The sequence below is a fragment of the Zingiber officinale genome, chromosome 7B (assembly GCF_018446385.1).
Source record: "Zingiber officinale cultivar Zhangliang chromosome 7B, Zo_v1.1, whole genome shotgun sequence".
Lineage (NCBI taxonomy): Eukaryota > Viridiplantae > Streptophyta > Magnoliopsida > Zingiberales > Zingiberaceae > Zingiber > Zingiber officinale.
This window is the reverse complement of record NC_055999.1, coordinates 96,147,084-96,167,823: the sequence shown is the minus strand read 5'-3', so window position 1 is coordinate 96,167,823 and position 20,740 is coordinate 96,147,084. Positions and strand designations below refer to the sequence as shown.

Genomic DNA, 20,740 nt, shown 5'->3' with positions numbered 1-20,740 from the left:
TTTATATTTTTTTATTATGTTTTATTTGCACGTAAGTTGCATTGTTTAGTTAATTTTTTATATTAAAAAATACATTATGTCTAGAATTTTAATGCAATTAAAATACTCTTACTCTTACATATTTAAATGTAAAGTATTTTTAAAAATAGAAACTCCTATTAATTTTCTGTGTCCAAACGATTTTAGGATTGCGGGAAAAAAAACACTTTATAGTCGTTTATTTGAATTTAGAATATGACCCGTTGTGACACGTGAATTTACACCCTCGATCTAATCCTGACGTCTTTTGGGGGCCCTTCAGTTTCGTCCAATATCATTGGTGGGTCTTCGTTCGGTGTAACTGTAAGACCCTCGTTCTGTTTTCCAGTCCCCTCCCTCGATTGTATACGTTCGAGCAAATCCGATACCTTAAATTTCTCGCAACCAAATGGGTTCGCTCGTTCATGGCGCAAACCTCCTCTCCTCCCTCTCTCCACTCCCGATCTCCTCCGTTATCTCTGCAATGCGCTTTGTTCTCGGGTCCTCCCGAGAAACACGAACCATCTTTGCAAGGATCCCTGCCCTAACTTGCTTGCAAGGGCCTTCCGACGGTCGCAACCCCCTTCGTATTCTGATGTTCAGATTCGCTTAAAGGTGCCTTTTTTTTAGCATTCAATTTCGTCGTTAGTTGATTTTCTTGTCTTCATTTCTGGCTCAAAGATCAGTCCTTTCTTGATTTCAAGGTGGAGATCTTTTAAAATGTGATGTTGTCAAGGAAATTTAGGCAAAATTTCTTCATTGGAACATGGAACCCTCTATTTTCTTCTTCTAAGGTGTGGTCTTGTTGAACTTGTATGTCTTCACACTGTTAATTATGTGATGATGTTTTGACGTGATTTGAGATTTCTTCAATTTCCATTAACAAGTACATTGGAAAGCAATATTTTCTTCTTCTTTTTTTCATTTGATCTTCTAGGTATTTTGTTTTTTTTCCCCCATTTGTAACATTTCATATGTTCTGTTTCTGATCAGTATCAGCTATCAATATAATTGAAGGAACAATCCTCATTGCTTCTAAGTCTTGTACAGAAAATCTTGGTTCAATCATTAGCTTAAAAAGAACCCTGTTTCATCTATTAGGTCAATCAACAAAGGTAAATGCACACTCGCTAGTCTACAATCATTCACAATCAACTCTTTGAAATCCCTCGTGTCATAGGATTTGAAGAATGTTCATTAGAAAACCAAGGGCACATGTTATTACTCATCTTGATCAGGACTCCTTGATTCTCCTTCCAAGTTAGGTGTTTGGCTTGCTTTTCTTCCTGATACATTTTCCTTTCTGATGCAATATTCATTTCTAACTATCTGCTAAAGGTTCCATACAGTGGTTCTGCAACTACAGGGATGAACACTCAAAATATGTCAGCTAATAGAATGGCTGTGAAATGCACGGAAGGAACACGAAGGGAATCAACTAGCACAACAAAAGCTGGAGCTTCACTATTTTCTTCTGACAGTCATAAAAAGTATCTTCCTAATTATTTAAGAGCGCATAAAAGCTCCTGTCATGATCATTGCAAGTACGGAATCAAATACCTTCCCGAACTTGGTTGTAAAGGTTCCTCTCTCAACAGTTTTGGTAAAGAAGTGAAGCATAAAGATACACTTGGAGCCAATAATTTGGATTTACATGAGGCAAGAAAGAGAGTTGGTATTAAGAAGACTGCGATAACTGTGGATAAGCCAACTGTTATTAAGCAAAAAGCTTTGCCACAAATCAAGGAGACTAGATTGGTGAGAGAACCTATTATTTCAAAAAAGATAAATGCAACTGGGAGGCAGGCAATTGCTTGTATGGCTTCCAAAACTGAAGGCAATCGTGGTAGAGAAATGACTAAAGATGTTGGAAATATGATGCATGAGAGTAAAATTAAGGGTGGATCTCATGCAAAAGAGCCTGCTTCCGCCTTGAAGAAAGCCCCAACAGGAGGACGCAACGTACTTAAGAACACACCTACAAAGAACAGCGTTATACCTTATGAAAGCCACAGATTTAAGCAAAGCTCTTTGGCATCATCCAAGATTGATTCTGTTGCTGAGCCTGTGAAGCCTGCAAAAGGTCGAACAATTATGAAAACCAAGGGAAGATCATTATTACCGATGGAGGGTTCAAATAGTTTAAAAAATGAAGGATACAACACAAAAACTACTAGAGGCATAATAAGAAAGGTAGAAGAAAGAACTGCAAAGCCACAAGTGCCTTCTCATTCTTCCAAACACCATGGCATTAATGGATCAACTTCTAAGCCAATAGTAATAGTGAATCCTGATGTCGAAGATGTTGAGGGAAAAATAGCTTGTGCTATTGAGCTACAAGCCAATAGTAACTCAGATGGCCTTCAACAGAGATTGCTGTCTTCTATGAATCATGAATTAGTTTCTGTAACACAGACATCATTGAACTTAGAGAATGACATTCTAGATTCTCCACAAGATGATTCTCCAAAATCAGAATGTATTGATTTGTCTTTCCTTGAGCCAAGTTTTCCAGATGCAGAGTACTTTTATTTGAATCGCATCCAACAAGAATCTAACAATGTCACATCATCAGAGTATTCTGCGGTATATGACGAAGAAAATGAGGAAGAAAATTCTGCAATTACTGAATTAAGTGAGTCGGAGCTTGAAACTGAGAAAACAAAAACTGTCAGTGTTACAACTAATGAATCAGATTTTAGAATTAGTGAATTAAGTGAAGAGGAGTATGAAACTGAGACCATAAGCAGCAGTGGTACCAAAACATCAATGTCCAAAGGGAGGATAGAAGGAGCTATTGTTCATCCTGAAGAGAACCTTTCTGCACCTTACATGTTGAGGTTCAGGAGAAGTATTACACACAACTCTGAGATTGGTGATTGTGATCAAGTTGGAAGGGAAGGCCTTCTGGAACTGCCAAATCTTGAAGCAGTTCCGACCGATCTTGATCCTGACATGTCAAAAGTTGCATTGAGGCATCAAGTTGTCCATGAGAGGAAAGGCATACAAGGTCTTGTCAATATTGTGCTTGAGGAAACTGCAATTAAACTTGCTGAAAACAGAAAGAATAAGGTACAAGCATTAGTGGAGGCATTTGAAACAGCAATCTCCCTCCAAGGTAAAAAACTAGCATCTACGACTTAAACCACTAGATTGTTTGCTTTATCATTAATTGCATATGGTAGCTCCCACACTACCAAACATATAGCGTAAAATTGAGTAAGTTTAGTGACTTATTACTTTAGCCAGAGGTAATTTTAGGTTGGAAAAGGGAATGGTGAGTTGCTAGAGGCCATTGCTGGTTTTTAGTAATATATGCCACAGAATGTAAATTTGCTTGATTAATCAATAATATTTCTTCTACATTGCTTTTCCTGGTCTATGTTTTAATAAAGCATTGCATCAATTTTACAGTTGATGATGTTTATAATATGTGTACTAATCCACCTGTTAGGCAATAATTAGAAAGTAAATTTTGTATTACTTGGTGAAACTATTGTAAAAGTTTATTGGATCATACAGACACGGAAGAATTCTTACATGTGCAAGTGAGTCAAATTAGATTTTCAGATTATATAAAAAAACATAAAATAATTATCACTTCAAATAAAATACAGAAAAAATCAATTTAGATCATTATTCAAAATATTGGAGATCCATTAAACCCGCTTAATTTATTTCCTTTTTAAAAATATCATTAATATAATTATTTCACTTAAACAAAAATAGTGGCATGTTAAATGCGTAACATTCCTAAAAATTAAAATGGTAAGTGTTTAAAATTTGTTGTAGTTATTTTGACAATTTAAAATTTCTGGAGACCATTTGTAAAAAAAAGCTGAATGAAAATATCCTCCATTCAAAATTCTACTCGAGTCTGGGCCCACCGAAAACTAGCCGTTACTAATCCGCCTCCCGCAACCCCACTCGGCTGTAAAAGTAGTCGCCCTATCAAGTCACGACCGCATCCCCTTCTTCTCATCTTCCTCCTCTCGCTCCCGAACTGCCTCACATGGCGACTCCTTCAAAGAAGCTGCAGCGCTCTCGATCTCACGCCTCGGAGATCCCGATGGCTTCTGAGAATTTTGATCCCAATATCCCCTCGTCATCTCCTCTTTCGTCTCAGAAATTGGCGAGATCTCCGGCGATAGGATCGGTCAAGTCGAAGAGTCCAGCGCCTAAGGCGCCTTGTCGGATCCTCGCTCCGCCGCCACCGAAGGAGCGAGCAAGGAAGTTTATCGTCGCCAAGAAGAGCTCCAGGAGGGCGGGGAACGGGATTGACTTCGAGAAGTGCCGAAAAGAGGCTTATGAGACCCTTCGAGCGTCGCAAGAGGAGTTTTTCAGGAGAAATCGTCCTTCTGGAGTGGCAGGTGTCGCGAATCTTGGAGTAGGTGAAGCTGGGGTGTCCATTGATAGAACTGAGCAGGAAGGAGTGGATGGGACGGGTGAGAACTTGGATTTGGGGACTGAAGATCTTAACTGTAGTTCAGAGATGAGGAAGACGAAAATTTTGGTCAAGGAGGATGCACCTGAGCCAGAGTCTGGTCGCGTTAAGCATCTGGTGAAGGCATTTGAGAACCTCCTTTCCGTTTCAAAGGATGAGGATTCTGGAAAGTCAGAGGACGGAGATCTGAATGTGATGAATTGGACATTGCCAGGCTTAGAGCAATTATCCAAGACTGATACAGTAGAATCTTCCTCGGGATATGTTTTCTCTTCATCAGAGTTTGCTTCTTCTAGAAAACTTGCTGGAGAATCACAGTTGAATTCTTCATTAGACGGTAACGGTGAAAGGTTAGAAATTTCACATTGCAGAAACTTGGTGTATTTTCTATACCTATTACTTCTATTTTTTGTTAGATAGCATTGGTGACAGGTTAGAACTTAAACCGCAGAAACTTTATGTTTTTAATATATTCAGCTTTTACATGATTTCCGTCAATACTAAAGGAATTCAACGTTATTGACCCAATTGATTGCAGGCTGAGTTTGGGGAGAAGGGCATCCGGTGAAGGAAGAAACAAACGTAGTGTAAGAAAATCTTTGATTCTACACCTAACAATTTCAAAATGACTTCTTTGGGTCTTGCTTTAGAGTCTCATATCTACATCTTGAGGCATACTGGTTATGATACGAAACTGTTATACGCTTGCCAGAGCTCTGATTGTCTTAGGAGGAGCTGGGATAAGATGCTTAGAGTGACAAGCCAACATCCATTCAAACTCAGGACGGAGGTATGTTGCTAGATCAAAATTTTCTTTGTGCAGAATAAAAATCTCTCTGCTTGAAGTAAAGAATATTGATTTTTTATATGATACAATAACTAAAGGTGAAGGGGAGCCTTGGTGCAACGGTAAAGTTGTTGCCATGTGACCAAAAGATCACGGGTTCGAATCCTGAAAACAACCTCTTGCAAAAAGCAGGGTAAGGCTGCGTACAATGGATCCTTCCCCGGGACCCTGCATGGCGAGAGCTTCGTGCACCAGGCTGCTTATAGACAATATAACTAAAGGTAGTATGGAAATGCACAAGAAGTATGAATAAATTCTATATTTAAACAAATTGAGTAGATTAAAGTTGGAAATATGTGGGATAGAGAAATATCAAAGAAAATTCTAGATAATTTTTCAAGTGATATAATGAATTCCATGCAGTTGCGGCTAACAGGTTTTGTTTGTTTCCTACTTGTTTACTAAATGGAGCACCATTCAGTTAAATCTTGCAAGAAGTGCTTGCTAGTCAGTATCTGAAATGTGTTTTTGAGTTGATTTATGTGCTGCTTTCTTTCATGATTCTTTAATACTCTGGAATGTCAGATATACTTAGATTTTTGTTTCTTCAATTGATTGTTTATCTCATTTTGATTAAGCTTAATAACAAAATTATATGTCCTGTTTTTAGCAAAGAGGAAGGATTAAACAAGAACAATTTATCAAGAAAGTGAAAGAAATATTGGTTGAGGAGGAGAAGCAACGTATACCTATTGCCCAAGGACTTCCATGGACCACAGATGAACCAGAGGTGACAATCTTCAAACTTAATGTTGACCTTCATGTCAAGATTGAATATGCCTTTCTCTTGTGAGTTTTTTTACCAAAAACTTATTTTCTTGTTCTGGAAGATTCTGGTTATAGTCGATCAGGTTAACTTTTCAGGAATTCATGAGAATATTTGATATGACATTTCATCTGATAAATCTTCTAGAGAGTTAGTTTATGATATGTAGTTGGAATTTGATCCAGATTATCATACTACTAATTGTAATTTGCTTAATCTGATCTGAGATAAGCAGAATGTAATGTGTATGATACAAATATATTCGTTAGATGAGCTCAACCTTAAACTAATTCCCTTATTTTGTGCTCTAATCGTGATTGCCAAGTATGAAAATGTTTGTGAAAACAATGATCGGCAGGTGTATTGGGAGGGTGATGTCCTGCACAAAATGTTAAATATTACTTTTCTCAATAGGAGACTGTGTGAGAAAATTTCACATGTATAAACACCGTAAAGTTCATACTAGACCCAGGGCTTGCTTTGCTTATAGATTGAAGAATTTCTTTTTCTGACATACCATACTAATTATGAGAAAGGGGAAAACAAAGCTAGATTGCATTAATTATAGAAGATTATGCACATGCAACTTCACCTCAACTTGTTATTGCTATATTAGCCATCAAGTTCTTCCTTTTTCTGACCTGCAATATTTCTGATATGTTATTTAGATCTTGTTGAAGCCTCCTGTCAAAGAAAGCACTGAGCCACTAGACATTGTTTTGCACAGTGATGTGCGTGCAGTTGAAAGGACTGGGTTTGATCAATTTGTAAGCTTTCTAGATTTGCTCTCATCAGCAAAAACTAACTAGAGAATCTTTTTAGCTTGCTTCTCGTAATGTCATGTAGTGCTGAAGCCAATATACATTACAAAGCTTTTGGTTATTCTATTATTTGTTAGGTAGCTGAGCGGATGAGCTTCGCTGAGCAACTAAGAACAGAAAGGGAGTTGCAGCAGAAGGTATTCCTTTTTCTATATTTTTCAACATAACAATTCATGGTTTCTCAAGTTCGATGAAGCCAAAATAATTGTATGCTTGAAGACTTTCAATTTTTTTTTATAGTTTGAGGAGGAAGAAGAAATACAGAGGCTTAGAAGAGAACTTGTGCCTAAAGCTCAGCCAATGCCATACTTCGATCGACCCTTTGTTCCTAAAAGGTAAGTTTGCCGCTGAACCTATGTATTCCTTTTGCTAATAATGTTTGCTGTATGTTAGCCAAATTTCCCAAATATCAATCCAACTTGCCTGTAATTCTTTGGTCAGATCTAATGGCCTGTTCTTTGGTCAGATCCAATGGCCTGTTAATTGCCACCATCATAAGACAAATTTCCCAAGTAGAAAGTATTTCCTAATTTTGCTGTTTGGCAGCCAAGCATCATAGACAAGTGTCTTCTTAAATTCATGATCATACCATTTTACTGAATGCAGTAGTATGTATTCTCCAGTCTGGTTATGTGACTAAATTTGTTTAATCCAGTAGAAGGTATTTCATCTTAAGTCTTTCACTTCACCGAATTAGTAATTAATCTGGTAGTAGCATGAATCTAGCAGTATTGGTTACGTGACAAGTTTGTTGAATCCAGTAGTAGTAGGTATTTCATACATTTTTGCTGTCTGTTGGCCAAGCTTTATGAAGGCAAATATCTAAGTCCTTCAACTTTACGGAATTAGTAGCACTGATCATTTCCTTCAGAAACAGCGATGGAAGTGATGAATATGACCAAGAGATGCATTATTTGGTGTCTCTGAAATCTGTTGGTATCATAGACCACACTTGTGAGGCTGATGAGTGTACGTACAGAGCAGTCCAACGAATTATAGGATTCAACGTGAACTGTGTTTTCCTTGAGTTTTTAATTTTACTTTTTCATTTTTTAGCTTCATAGATGCTTGCAACAGTTAAGATAGTATAGACAGATCCCAAGGCGACTGTGAATTCTACAACTAGAAGTTAAATCAAGTAGCATTAAAGGATTGATGAGTAGAGGATGCAAAAGATAACTCTACTTAAAAAAAGATCTCGATATTACTAGAAATTCTTGCAGCTAACCTCAAATAATTTGGACTTATGATTCACTGTAATGGAAATTCGTTGATTCAGTTTGGTTTACTTGCAAATAGTTTGGTTGTGTTTCAATTTGAGAATATATATCAAACTTTTTTAGGTTGGGTTTCCAAGATTTCAAAGCTAATCCAACCAAAAATTGTAGGTTTAATTTTCTTATTTAATCTTGTGGTTAAAATATTACTAGAGTTAAATTTTACTCAAATTTAGTAACAGTTAATCATTGTAGTTAAATCTAGAGATTCAATTCGTTCAGTTCTAACTGAACATAAGATTTTTCATTTTTGTTTGTTTTATCTCTCAATAAACATCACTCGGTTCCTTTATTTTTAAAGAATTAGTTAAAAATTATAATTTCATTTGAATAAAAAAGACAGACACCCTAAGTGTTGTTTGTTGATGTTTCGTTATATTTTGCTATTGTCATGATGATCTTTCACTCTTTTTTCACATCATATAAGGTCGGAAAAGCTTCGTACAATCCCAAAGGAACCAAGATTTCACATGCGCCCAAGAAAACCTGCATGGTAATTATTTTTTGCTTTCTTGCCAACATCATTTCATTTATGTTGTACGACTTTGACTCGATGCATGAAAAAATGAACTAGATTGCAGAATTATTTACACTCGTATACTATCCAACTCGATGATTTTTCCCTTGTTTCTCAGCTCCAGAGTTCAATGCTCGATCGACTCAGTCGAGGCAGTTTAAGAAGTTTATCCTGTTTCATCGATTCGTTCTTCTCTAGCATATTGAGGCTGCAAGACACTGTATATTACAGGAAGCCCGGATACTTTTTTTCCTTTCTCTTCTCACCCAAAAAAGTCTTCTAGTTGAAGGATCTGATGCCTTAGCGTTGAATGTAAACGTGTATCTGGAGAAGGAAACTTAGTAGTTGAGTTTTGTGGAGTACCAAAGGAAATTGCTATCTACTATTTGTGGAGAAAACGTAATGTTTACTTGTACCGCATATTAAACGTTGATTTTTTTAGGTGGAAATGCTAAACCTTTTCTGTTGGAGCAATATCATTATCAATTTATCAAAGAAGTGTCCAATTCAACTTGTATTGTGCATCTTTCAGTCACCTTTACGCTCTATTTATCTACCACGGCAAAAACTCCCCATCTCTACAGTTGGCAACTCAATTTTGTCTTTCCTTTTCGCCTGCGCGAACATGGAAATCTTTCGAATCGCCCAACACTAATTTAATCGAAAGAAAAGGTGAGTGGAATCCAATTATCACAGAAGGAGATAAGGCATGCAAGGCTGCTTTCCTTGTTATGATAACGATTCCCAGTCACTGACGGAAGACGCAGCAGGAGAAGCAGATGGTAGAAACTGGCGGTGATGTGACGCCACTGCAGCTTCTGCATGCTTGCTGTCAACGAACCCACTGAACCAGTAATCTCACAACACGAAAACAGAGAAAGCAATTGCCACACAAGCGAATTAATTATTACTCCACGATCTCATTTAATGCATGTCTTGTTAAAATCCTGTTACTCTATTTAAAATACATACGAAAAATACGTGTAAGTTGTGCTGAAGAGCACCAATTAACATTCGGAGAGGTAGGCTCGAGGGAGAGATGTCTAGATAGTAATTGGGCACCAACTGCATGCATGAATAGATTTAGGACCACTATTAATTTCTCAACGCCCTAATTCTGTGCTACTTAACGCAGCTTTTATGTCTGCCACAAGGCCATTGGTTCCCCAAAAGGTTTGCCTCTTTTAAGGTCTGTAACTGTGTCAGCAAAAAAGATGAACTGTGAGCATGTCAAAAGAGACCAGTTAGTGCTGTGTATTTTTTTTTTTTAGAACCGCATGAGTAAAATTTTATAATATTCTCATATTTCTAAAATAGATCTAAAATTGATAAATGTAAAAAATTTCAAATTACTCAATCAAAATCAATATAATTTTAAAAATGTTAAAAATATATTTATACCAACTCCCAATAGCAAATTTTCATGTCAAAAGGTCTGAAACTGTGTCCTCAAGAAAGATTCAAAACCGTGAACATTTCAAAAGAGTCCAGTTATTACTGTATTTTTTTTAATTCTTCTCGAACAACTTAAGTAAATTTAGATATTAATCCATAATATACACATATTTTCAAAACAACCCTCTTTCTCTTTAGATCTATTAGCTAGACCTAAAAAATTTAAAATTATTTCGGATCAATACCAATGTATTAATAAAAATCTCCTCAATGTATTTATATTTTCGAACCTGAATTTGATGCTATAAAACATTAAATATTTTAATTTATAAAAATTTGATAAAATTTGATGCTATAATTTATATTATACGTGATTTAAGTAACAGCAAAATTTGCTCACACCGTTCAGTAAAATTCCGATTTTTTTTTCTTCATGCGTTTGAATATCAAGCCTGTTCATTTAACAGATGTTTGAGCAAATTGATGCAGTGATACAGACTGCAAAGGGGAATTCTAGAGCAGGTTTAAGTGCCTCCTCTGTTGGCTCTGTTCCCTGCATTCATTTGTCTGCAGTGAAGAGACAAAGGGTTGGAGGTGCTTCTATTTTAATTCCTGTATAGTTTATTTGTTTTATTTGTTTATTTATTGATTTTATTTAATCAAAAAAAGTACAAGCTTTACAGCCCATCATCCCCTGTTTCTCATCAACTCATCCTTATCCAATCAGATGAAGTGACGACAATCTTCTCCTTTAATTTGGCTAGATCTTCTTTATTTTTTTAATCTGTAATAATCCTTTTAATTAAATTCCAATTACACTTATAAGAAAAACAAATTGATAATTTTAATTAATCATATTGATCAATCTTGAATGATCGGTCCATCTTAATAAATATTATTCATAAATATTAATAAATTGAACATGTATATATATATTTTAAATTATTAATTTAATTTAATAAATTATTTAAATTTATTTATTTAATTAATATTATATATATTAAATAAATATAAATAAATTTTTATCAAACTGAATATTAAATTAGTGAATGAACATTCAATTCATTTAGGTCTTATTTATATTTGTCAAATTTTGAACAAAACAATTCTTGGTGTGCAACAATTATTCTTTAAGGTATGGTGATAAAAAGGTGAAGTCTTAATAACCCTTTAAAATTGCTCTATATATTTTGAAAAAAAAATAAATGAGAACTTATTCCATCTTAATCGAATCATTTTTTATAAGATAATTCAAAATAATATTTATATCCGTCGAAAATCAAACTATATCTCCTTGATAACGAGCCGTACTTGAATACCACCTCGACTACACCGGAGTGACAATTATAAGAATGCAAGAACGTGTGCTCCTTAACTTCTTCGACAATATATTAATTAAAATAGTTCATCTTCATGGAAGAATGAACTAGTTGCTTTATTATCGACGACTTTATCTTTTACACCGTCTTACCTAACTCATAGTACTTGATTGATTGGATCACCTTCACATATGTATATCTTATCTTATGCATTCTTAAATTATTTATATAATTTTTAATTTTTTATATTAAATCACATCTTATCCAATTCTAAATCAAATATTCACGAAAAAAAATTATAAGCAATTATATAATTCGACCCTTGGAATTTTATATTGATGAATATATATAAATATAATTTTTATAATTTTTCTGTTTTAACATCCTTCTTTTGGTTTTTTGCTCTTTCCCTGAAAAGGCCAAAAGTTAATAATTTCCCCTTGAATCCGACCGTTTCCACACCTTCCCGTAGCTCCCGTGACCGGCTCCTCCTCCTCTCCCACCTGCCCGTCGCCGGATCTCCTTCGCCGTTCTTCCCCTCTCCGGTCATCATCCTTTTTACTCTCCTTCCTTCGTGCTCTGCCCCGCCGATCGTGTGCTCTCCGATCGCGTCGCGCCTTAACTTATCTGAAAAAAAAAAGAGAGCAAGTTTTGGTCCTCGCTGATGCTCTAAAATCCCTATGCTCTGAGTCCGAAGATTTCAACTGAAGAGGATTCTTTTTCTTCTGTTTCAAACAGGGAAATTTGCTACGCCGAGGCGAGACCGATTCCGGGAATGGCTGATCTTGGCGAATCAAGAGAGGTGAGAGTGTTTGAGAGTACGGATGAGCTCGCCATCGACTTGGCCGAGTATATCTCGCTGCTATCGGAGGATTCCGTGAAGGAGAGGGGATGCTTCACTGTCGCGTTATCTGGAGGATCGCTGATAAGTATGATGGGGTAATTGCTTCCTAGATTTTTCGTAAAAGAAAATGTTTTTTTTTCCTATAGACGTTGCGGTATCACGGAGGGAGACGAGGCCATATTTTGTTTCATGCAGGAAACTTTGTGAAGCTCCTTATAACAAGACTGTTGATTGGACGAAGTGGTATGTGTTTTGGGCTGATGAACGTGCTGTAGCAAAGAACCATGTCGATAGCAACTTTAAGCTCACAAGAGATGCCTTTCTTTCTAGGGTATGTGTGGTCAGTAGACTCTTGTTTGCTGGATGAACATTTATCAAACCCATGCCCATCTTCACCTGTTATTGTTTCTATTCATAGTTATCTTTCACTCTTCATTGAGTAGTAGAATCTTGAGAGATTCTCTCAAGCTTCTTCAAAATTTTTGCTTAAGCACATTATTAATGTTTATAACACCTATTTTTGACCTCCGTCATATGTTTATCTATAGCTCAACTTGCCTTTGCAATTTACTGTGATTGTTTGGCGTTAGAAGTGAGACAAAATTTATCTCAAATTCTCAAACTTTAATCTAAATGTGACAATAATGCATTAACCGTCCATGAAATCAAGAAGTACGTTTTTTTCTCAGTTCCATTGTGTGTGTGCCTGAAGTTTGTTAAGGTTACCAATATCCATAATTTCAGGGGCAAACCATCTAAGGTTGTGGTGGGCATGATGTGCAGCATATTGAATACGATGTTTTGTAGATAGTCAAAACGTTTGGATTCAAAATCGTGGCAAACTCAGTTTAGTTATTGCCTAATTCAACTATGGTAGTTGAATCCAAATTGCTGAGATGACTGTTGCTCGATGATGAGAATGGCACAATTCAGTTAAGTATTTGAACTATGAATTTGAGTATCTATCGACTCAACCTTCTTCCACTGTCTCTTTTATAGAGAGGTATATAAAAGGGAAAAGGCTGAATATGAGTGAAAAGAGAAGAGAGAGAAGAGGATGCTAAAAGAGGGACATGACTATCTCAGGTAGAGGAAATTTGAAGAGTAAACTAATATTAAGTAATTCATAATAGTGTGACAGGACTCATACTAAAACTGTAAGATTAGTTGATGATGTTTTCAACTTAGGATTTTAGTTGAAGTTTGAGTCTTTGCTTTGTAATACCATGAAGAGTTCTACTTATGTAGTAGGGAGATAGTTAGCACAGCAAATTATGGGCACTTTCTTAAATCTTCAATGTTATGAGAATGGTATATTGCAGATTTAGGTCTTTGGCAGTGAGAATTAAAGTTATGTGAGAACTATCTTGATGTGCTTTACTATTGCGATTCATTCTGCATCCTTGTTTGTAATTTTTTTTGGCGTGATGAGTCTTTTCAGTATCTATATTTAGTTTTTAGTCTATTAGAGTAACATTATGAGTATGATTAAGTGATAGCTATATTTTAAGGGTTTTTTTTTCTATTCACTTGAATTGGTGATTAACTTTGGTAACATCAATGGTGAACCTAGGACAGGAGGCTTTTATTCCTTTATATTATAAATGTAGCCAAGGTGGTCCCCTAAGACGATGTTTCTTGAAAGCTTCGATTTAGTTCATATAATGAATAATTACAATTTAAGAATTTTTTAAGTCAGAATGAAGCTGGAATAACCGGACATTTATTCATCTACCATCAACTTGTAGGTACATTTAATACTTAATATGCTGGAAATATTGCATATGATTCACAAGAAGTCACAAATCTTCTACACGTTGCTGACTAGCTTCATCCTTCATAGACTCTTTGTTTTCTTTACATAAATATCAGAAAGAAAACCATATTGCAAAATGCTCTGGACCCTTCTTTGTTTTCCTTCATAGACTCTTTGTTTTCTTCCGAGCAGCTTATGGACAATTTATGGATATTATTATTCCTATATAGCATTTCTCAGTGCATTACCCCACATAATGTACAAAATTATCATACTATGATTATTCATCAGGTTTGAGTAGTAATTCATTGATACAATTCTAGACTTGCTTTCTGTTGAGATCATTCTAATGCTAATGCTTCAGTTTGAAACTGAAGGCTGTGAAATACGTGTTACCTGGCCTCGCTTGTGAATGCAAGTTCCAGCATGCAATGTGATCGATCCTGCATACATGCTATGATTCTGATGATTCTGATTCTGATTTAAGAGGTTTTGTTTAATGCAACCTTTTTTTGCAACTGTTCCTGATCTATCATAATTGTATTATCAGGTGTCTATACTCAACAGCCATGTGTTCTCCATCAATCACAATGCAACAGTGGAGGATGCAGCTGGAGAGTATGAATTTGCGATTCGCCAGCTCGTCAAGGTCCGAACTGTAGGCGTTTCTGAGAGGAATGACTGCCCCAAGTTTGATCTTATTCTTCTCGACATGGGACCGGATGGACATGTCGCTTCACTGTTCCCTAATCACCCAGCTCTTAAACTGAAAGAGGAGTGGGTTACCTATATCGCTGATTCACCTATACCTCCACCCGAAAGGATTACTTTCACACTCCCTGTGATCAACTCAGCTTCTAATATTGTTATCGTGGCTACAGGTGAGGAGAAGGCCACGGCTGTGGGTCTCGCCATTTCCCATGAAAACGAGAACTCCAATGCATTCTCGTTGCCCGCTAGGATGGTTCGACCAACTGATGGTAAATTAGTGTGGTTTTTGGATTCCTCAGCTGCTTCGCTTGGCGATGTCAGCAACGGTGGTTCTGGAGAAGCCATGTGATAGGTGTAAAAGGTCCAGTAAATGTGTCTGTAGATCGATTTCCGAACAAATTGTTTCTCTCGAGAGTAGCTGCTGTGAAGAGGGAGTTCCATTGCCGCTCGGTTTAGTAAACATTGTAGTTCCTCAATCCCTGTTAAGCATGTATACAGCTTTTGTTCTTCTTCCTCAAATACCAAATACTATGTTTGCTTCAACAGTTAGTTTTTATTCATTTTGTATTTTGTTCCCTTACAGTAGTAAAATCCATAGTTTGAGCTTATGACAACACACAAAACCCCCCTTAATTTATGCACGTAAAATTAAACTGCAGATGCATTTTGGATTATCATCAGAGCTTGAATAATTTCTTTGAATATATTCTTATGCCTACTACACTAGTGTTTATCATCTTCTTGTGCTGAACAGATTGTTCTAATTCACCATATTTTCTAACAATAAAATTGAAGGTTGATATGATTTGGTAAAGGGAGAGATTCAGTGTGTAGGTGATGCAAATGCCAAACTAGAGAGGTAGGTTGATTCGACTCAACGTTAAAAGTGCAAAAATAAAATTTCATTCTCAATAAATTTATTTTTCACGTGATTTTTCACCTTGCATTGGATTCCTCTTGTCCATCCGGTCCGGTTCAAGCAGCACCATCTACATGCTCACTCGACTATTGCACCACATGAGCCATAACGTACCCACAACAACATGAACCCTCGTCGCCTCCAGCTGGCGTAGAGGTATCATGGGGGCCCCACCTGTTATGTCCTATCAAATCTCGACCGGTTGGTCCGATCTAACTCAAACCGGAACGAACCCGCATTCCCAGCCACAATTTGCCTCTGGAAGACTCGACCGTCCGGGTCGAACCGATCCCGACTCGATCAGGCCGGGCCGAGCATGTGATCAGGCACGATCATCGGGGTACGCTGCAGCAGCGGAGCACCAAAAGCCCGCGCCGGCCTCCAGAATCCGTACGATTCTCCACGCGTCACCGCGCGACTCGTCTATGGCCACGCAACAGTTGCTCCTGCCAATGGGAGGCCATGAAAAGCTGGGCCCCATCCGCCTTCCGCCTCTGGCAATTAGACAGCGAATTCCCGAAAAACTAAAAAAGGGAAATTCCAACTCCGGTTCGCGTTCAAAACCTAGAGCTCTCTGCTATATATTAAACCCCGGGGCGGAGGGATGCGTCGAAGAGGACGAGGGAGATGGGGAGAGGGAGGGTGGAGTTGAAGCGGATCGAGAACAAGGTAAACCGGCAGGTGACGTTCTCGAAGCGGCGATCCGGACTGCTGAAGAAGGCTCACGAGATCTCCGTCCTCTGCGACGCCCAGGTAGGCCTCCTCATCTTCTCTCCCAAAGGCAAGCTCTACGAGTACTCCACCAACGCCAGGTGAGTTTAAATTAATTCGGTTTCGAGTCGTCACGGAAGGATTCGATCTGGATGGAACGAGTCAATAGTTTTTGATTCCTTGTAGCATGGAAAGCCTTGTCGAACGTTATCGTCTCCATTCGTTTGTGGAAACTGGCATACCAGTAGCAGCAGATTCTGTGTCTCAGGTGATTTACTGGTTGGTGTAGAAATACGAATTTGCGTTTAAAAGAAGACGAAAAATGATGAACCATATTTGATTGCGCTTGATGTTGTGTACAGATGAATTGGAGGCATGAGTGCGGAAAGTTGAAGGACAATATGGAGGCTCTGCAACGAAGACAGATGTATGGAGATGTTAAGGGTTTTGCTTGTTGGTTTCTCGTTTGTTTTAGTAGTTTTTGTTGGTGGTATGCTCATTTAGGCACTTGGCGGGGGAAGAACTCGAATCGTTTGGACACAAAGAACTGCAGCAACTGGAGCAACAACTTGATTCTTCTTTGAAACTTACAAGATCAAGAAAGGTGAGGTTCTCCTGAATCCATAGTTTGCAGAGGCATTTTAAATACGTGATTTGTTGGCAAATAAATAGAGAAATTGGTGCCGATTATTTTCCCTTTTGTTCATTGGTTACAGAACCAACTGATGGTGGATGGGATCGAGGAGCTTGTCGAAAGGGTAAGCCTCTTTCCGTGTTCAAATTGTTTTTTCCACTTGTTGAAATAAGTTAGATTAGAAGATGGATTGGTTATGTTTAATTGGAGAGAAGAAACGTTAACTGAAACAAAGTTCTTAAAAAAATTAATCTGTCTTTATTTTTATCTCTGTGAACTAGAAATGGCAATAACCTGAGCCTAGGCATAGTACATTAAAGTGCCATTTCATTTCAATCTGCCTGAGGCTGTCCTTCCCTCGTACCAGTCGTACCTGGAAAATATTTTAAAAATTAAATTGGAGATCAAGATATACATAAACTACAGCAATATAGATGTAGTTTCAAATATAAAATTCAAATTATATTATATAAAATAAAAACATATATATAGCAAAGTATATTACAATAAAATATATATATATGGATTAACACTTAATTGGAAGAACAAAAACACAAATATACAGCAGTATATCTATTAATTCTATATAAATTATGAATGACAGTTAATCAGAGAAACCACACACAAACAGAAAATAAACTATATAATTATTGAGATTTGAAGCAGTGACCCATGTCAATGAGTGGTCAAAACTAAGTTCACGGATTTCTTGTTTTATTACTGATTAATTTGATGTTTGTGGATTCTAATAAAAATTGAGTTTTAATTAAACCTAATGACTAGTTAGTCTAGTTCTATTTAAAAACATTAAACCTTTGACAGAACTTTGAACCAAGTGGGGCATACTATAGACCATCCAAACCTCAAGCCCAATGTGAGCCCACAAATGAGTACGTGCTTCGACTCACTCTATTTAGCTAGGCAATATTAGTAAAAAAAATTAATAGAAAAGAAAATAATTAAAATAAACTAAACAATATGAAAAAATTTCTAACGTTTGAATTAAAATTTGCAGATGAACATATGTAAGGATGTTTTAAAATTCTTTTAAAACCGAAGGCATTTCATAAGTTTTAAACCTTTTAAACAAAATTTAGAATAATAATCTCTTTTTTTTCAATATTTTCATTCGATCCTTTTATATCAAATATTGCGAATCATATGGCTCGACATCTAGATCATGTTTGGTAAAAGTATTTGTAATTGTTCTCTGCCCAAAATGGTTATCCACTTTGTTTGCTTCACCTATTTAAAAATATATGCTTTGTTTACCTTGAAAAACAGAGAAAGGATAGTTTGTATGAGACTCAAATATTTTTCTCCATTTATTTGATATATAATTAAGGAACAGATGTATTTAAAATTAGTTCATTGATCAACTTTGGATTAATTTTTTGTTCATTTAAAATTGTACGAGGCTAATTTCCCTTCTTCCTTCTGAGTAAAGGTTTTTGGCGAACTAGAAGGAGCTAGTGAGAGCTATCGAGCTCACGGTGAGCTCATGGCGTGGTCTATCCTTGAGCTCGCGATTGTTGAATTCCCTCTTTTCCTTTCTTCCCTTTTCTTTTTTTTTTCTCTTTCACTCTTTTTACCTTTTTCTTTTTAATGGTGGATCTTTTCCACTAATAATTATTTCCCTGTTCAATTTACCCTTCAGGTTAAACAGTACTTGTGAAATATCTCAAGGATTAGAACAATTTTTGACGATCCGAAATCAAAGACTCGACGACTCACCTTTTAAACGTTGTCTGAATTAGGACATCATGAAACAGGCTTCTGTTCTTTCAACATCATTCTTTATTGTCTCTTTGTGACCACTACTTTGATATTTTGAGCAACACACTTTTTTCAATTTGAGTGCTTATGCTTTGTATACAAATCAGACTTGTATATACCTTGAAACCTGCCGACACACTCAAATCCAATATTATATATATATCTTTTCTTACCAAAACACTTATGTAGCACCCCAGATAAATCATGGTACAATCCAACTTAGTCCATAGGCAAACTTCACAATATATCTCACCATTATATTTTGACTTCTGACATTTCTAGAGGGTAAATCTTGGATAAAATTTTTGTGAAGATCCTTCCATATACAATTTGATGAAGGTTGCGTTAAATATTTAGGAATCTAAATGCACATTATCATATTTTACAGTTTATGAAAAATTGATGCTCTCTCGGTAGCCATTGAAATACAAAACAGGTGAACTTACATTATTAAGCTGCGCACCTTTGTCAACTAAATTACTCGACGTTGGAATGAAACTAATGCCCTTGTAATATTGTGAAATACTCATATTTTTTTACTATACTTTAAGATTCCTAGAATTTTATAGCAGGGATATAGTTGACATAATATCATCATAATCTTTCAATTAACTCACATTGCCCTGTCCTTTAGCTTAACGTACCTAAAGTTATCTTTCTATCGAGTAAGCTTCTGGTAAGTGAGCGACAAAGACAAATTTTGATTAATTTTGAGAAAAGAAATGAAGTTTACTATTTGTACATTTAGCTTTTCATGTGACATGATTTCAGTTTGCTCCAACTTGACAGGGAAGGTCATTGGAAGAGCAAAATGGCATTCTGAGGGACAAGGTACATAATACACCTGAACCTTTTCTTATTTGAACTCAACTATCCTATTCACTTCTACTAACTTCATTATATTATGTGGAATCACATATACAAATTAAATTACAAAAGCTCACAGAGAATCATAAGCACAGGGCTTTAGCCACAATGATCTCCCCTTTGCCTTCACCTTCATCACAAATGGACGTTCTCCCATACTCCAATATCAGGTACGGTGAATATCTTTGCCCCCAATGAGAGAAGGCACATTATTACATTATTATGAGCAATCTTTGTTACATTTTTTAGTATTTTTTTCATCAAGTACTGTCTTATACATGATGCAGAACTTACCAAGCCGTAGTCACTCCTCCAGAGGATGAACCACCTTCGAATTCCCTTGCCTGGAAGAGGTTGCCTCAATGGATGCTTAACCAAGGGAAACCCTAAATTAGAGTACTTTTTTATGGGTAAACTTGAGGAAAACAACGCACTGATCAGTAGCACTATATATTTGGTATCTCGAGGACATGCCAACGACTCCTCTACCGGCAGATTAGAAGACATTATGCTATGGCAGCTTGAGCGGCACAAGTTTCTGAAACATGGTTGATAGAAAGAGTTTTTATGGCACGAAACGATTCTCCCCTGATGTAGGTGCCACAAGAACTGTCAATGTATTATTGTAAAAAAATATTTTAGACTGCAACTAGTTTGGTTTAAATTATGCGAAGTTCCTGTTTGTATGCTTAATGGGTTACTACTTTCGTGGATGTAGTTCTTTGTGGTGCTGTAGCAATTTCTCTGTAATGGAAAGAAGTTTGTCGTATCCGCATGTACAAATTTTTTGTTGAATCTTTTTCGAAACTAAACTATATTTTCCTCCCAAGATAATATTAGCTATTAATTGAAAAAAAACAAGGATATGCCTTTTGTCTGTTGGAAGTTAATCTATTAGTGGAGGCAGAATGCTTAGAGAAATGAAGATCCGTAGTGCCCACCCAGTAGAATTCTTAGAGGATATTATATATTGTTGTGCAATGAGTTTGTAGTTAATTGATATGTGAGTGTGTATTTAGAAATATATAAAATTGATAAAAAGAAATAAAACAATGAGATATTTTTTAATACAATAAGGAAATATTTAATAATAATGAAGAATATCCTAATTCCTAACG

The 20,740-nt window shown here is 36.4% G+C and overlaps 4 protein-coding genes across 9 annotated transcripts; all 4 read left to right on the top strand.

The window, feature by feature from the left end:
* The first annotated feature begins 336 nt into the window (after positions 1–336).
* Positions 337–3,540, top strand: LOC122006404. The gene is made up of 2 exons (XM_042561899.1): positions 337–633; positions 1,368–3,540. Exon 2 carries the CDS (start codon positions 1,387–1,389, stop codon positions 3,160–3,162), a length of 1,776 nt encoding a protein of 591 aa, XP_042417833.1. The 5' UTR covers positions 337–633; positions 1,368–1,386; the 3' UTR covers positions 3,163–3,540.
* Positions 3,541–3,972: 432 nt separating this feature from the next.
* Positions 3,973–9,131, top strand: LOC122006401. The gene is made up of 9 exons (XM_042561892.1): positions 3,973–4,812; positions 5,001–5,049; positions 5,175–5,252; positions 5,920–6,039; positions 6,744–6,842; positions 6,974–7,033; positions 7,137–7,231; positions 8,601–8,666; positions 8,809–9,131. Exons 1-9 carry the CDS (start codon positions 4,031–4,033, stop codon positions 8,849–8,851), a joined length of 1,392 nt encoding a protein of 463 aa, XP_042417826.1. The 5' UTR covers positions 3,973–4,030; the 3' UTR covers positions 8,852–9,131.
* A 2,671-nt stretch (positions 9,132–11,802) lies between these two features.
* Positions 11,803–15,258, top strand: LOC122006402 (probable 6-phosphogluconolactonase 1). 6 transcript variants are annotated; one of them, XM_042561895.1, is made up of 4 exons: positions 11,803–11,949; positions 12,143–12,343; positions 12,444–12,579; positions 14,555–15,258. In XM_042561895.1, the coding sequence occupies exons 2-4, from the start codon at positions 12,180–12,182 to the stop codon at positions 15,062–15,064; spliced, it is 810 nt and encodes a 269-aa protein (XP_042417829.1). In that variant the 5' UTR covers positions 11,803–11,949; positions 12,143–12,179; the 3' UTR covers positions 15,065–15,258. The 6 variants fall into 6 exon arrangements, with proteins under 6 accessions (XP_042417829.1, XP_042417831.1, XP_042417828.1 ...); XM_042561894.1 differs by having other exon boundaries at positions 11,823–12,048; XM_042561896.1 differs by having other exon boundaries at positions 11,823–12,052.
* Positions 15,259–16,218: 960 nt separating this feature from the next.
* Positions 16,219–20,391, top strand: LOC122006400 (truncated transcription factor CAULIFLOWER A-like). Its single transcript, XM_042561891.1, has 8 exons — positions 16,219–16,446; positions 16,532–16,613; positions 16,708–16,772; positions 16,850–16,949; positions 17,062–17,103; positions 19,545–19,586; positions 19,695–19,792; positions 19,910–20,391. The coding sequence occupies exons 1-8, from the start codon at positions 16,262–16,264 to the stop codon at positions 20,010–20,012; spliced, it is 717 nt and encodes a 238-aa protein (XP_042417825.1). The 5' UTR covers positions 16,219–16,261; the 3' UTR covers positions 20,013–20,391.
* The last annotated feature ends 349 nt before the right edge of the window (positions 20,392–20,740 follow it).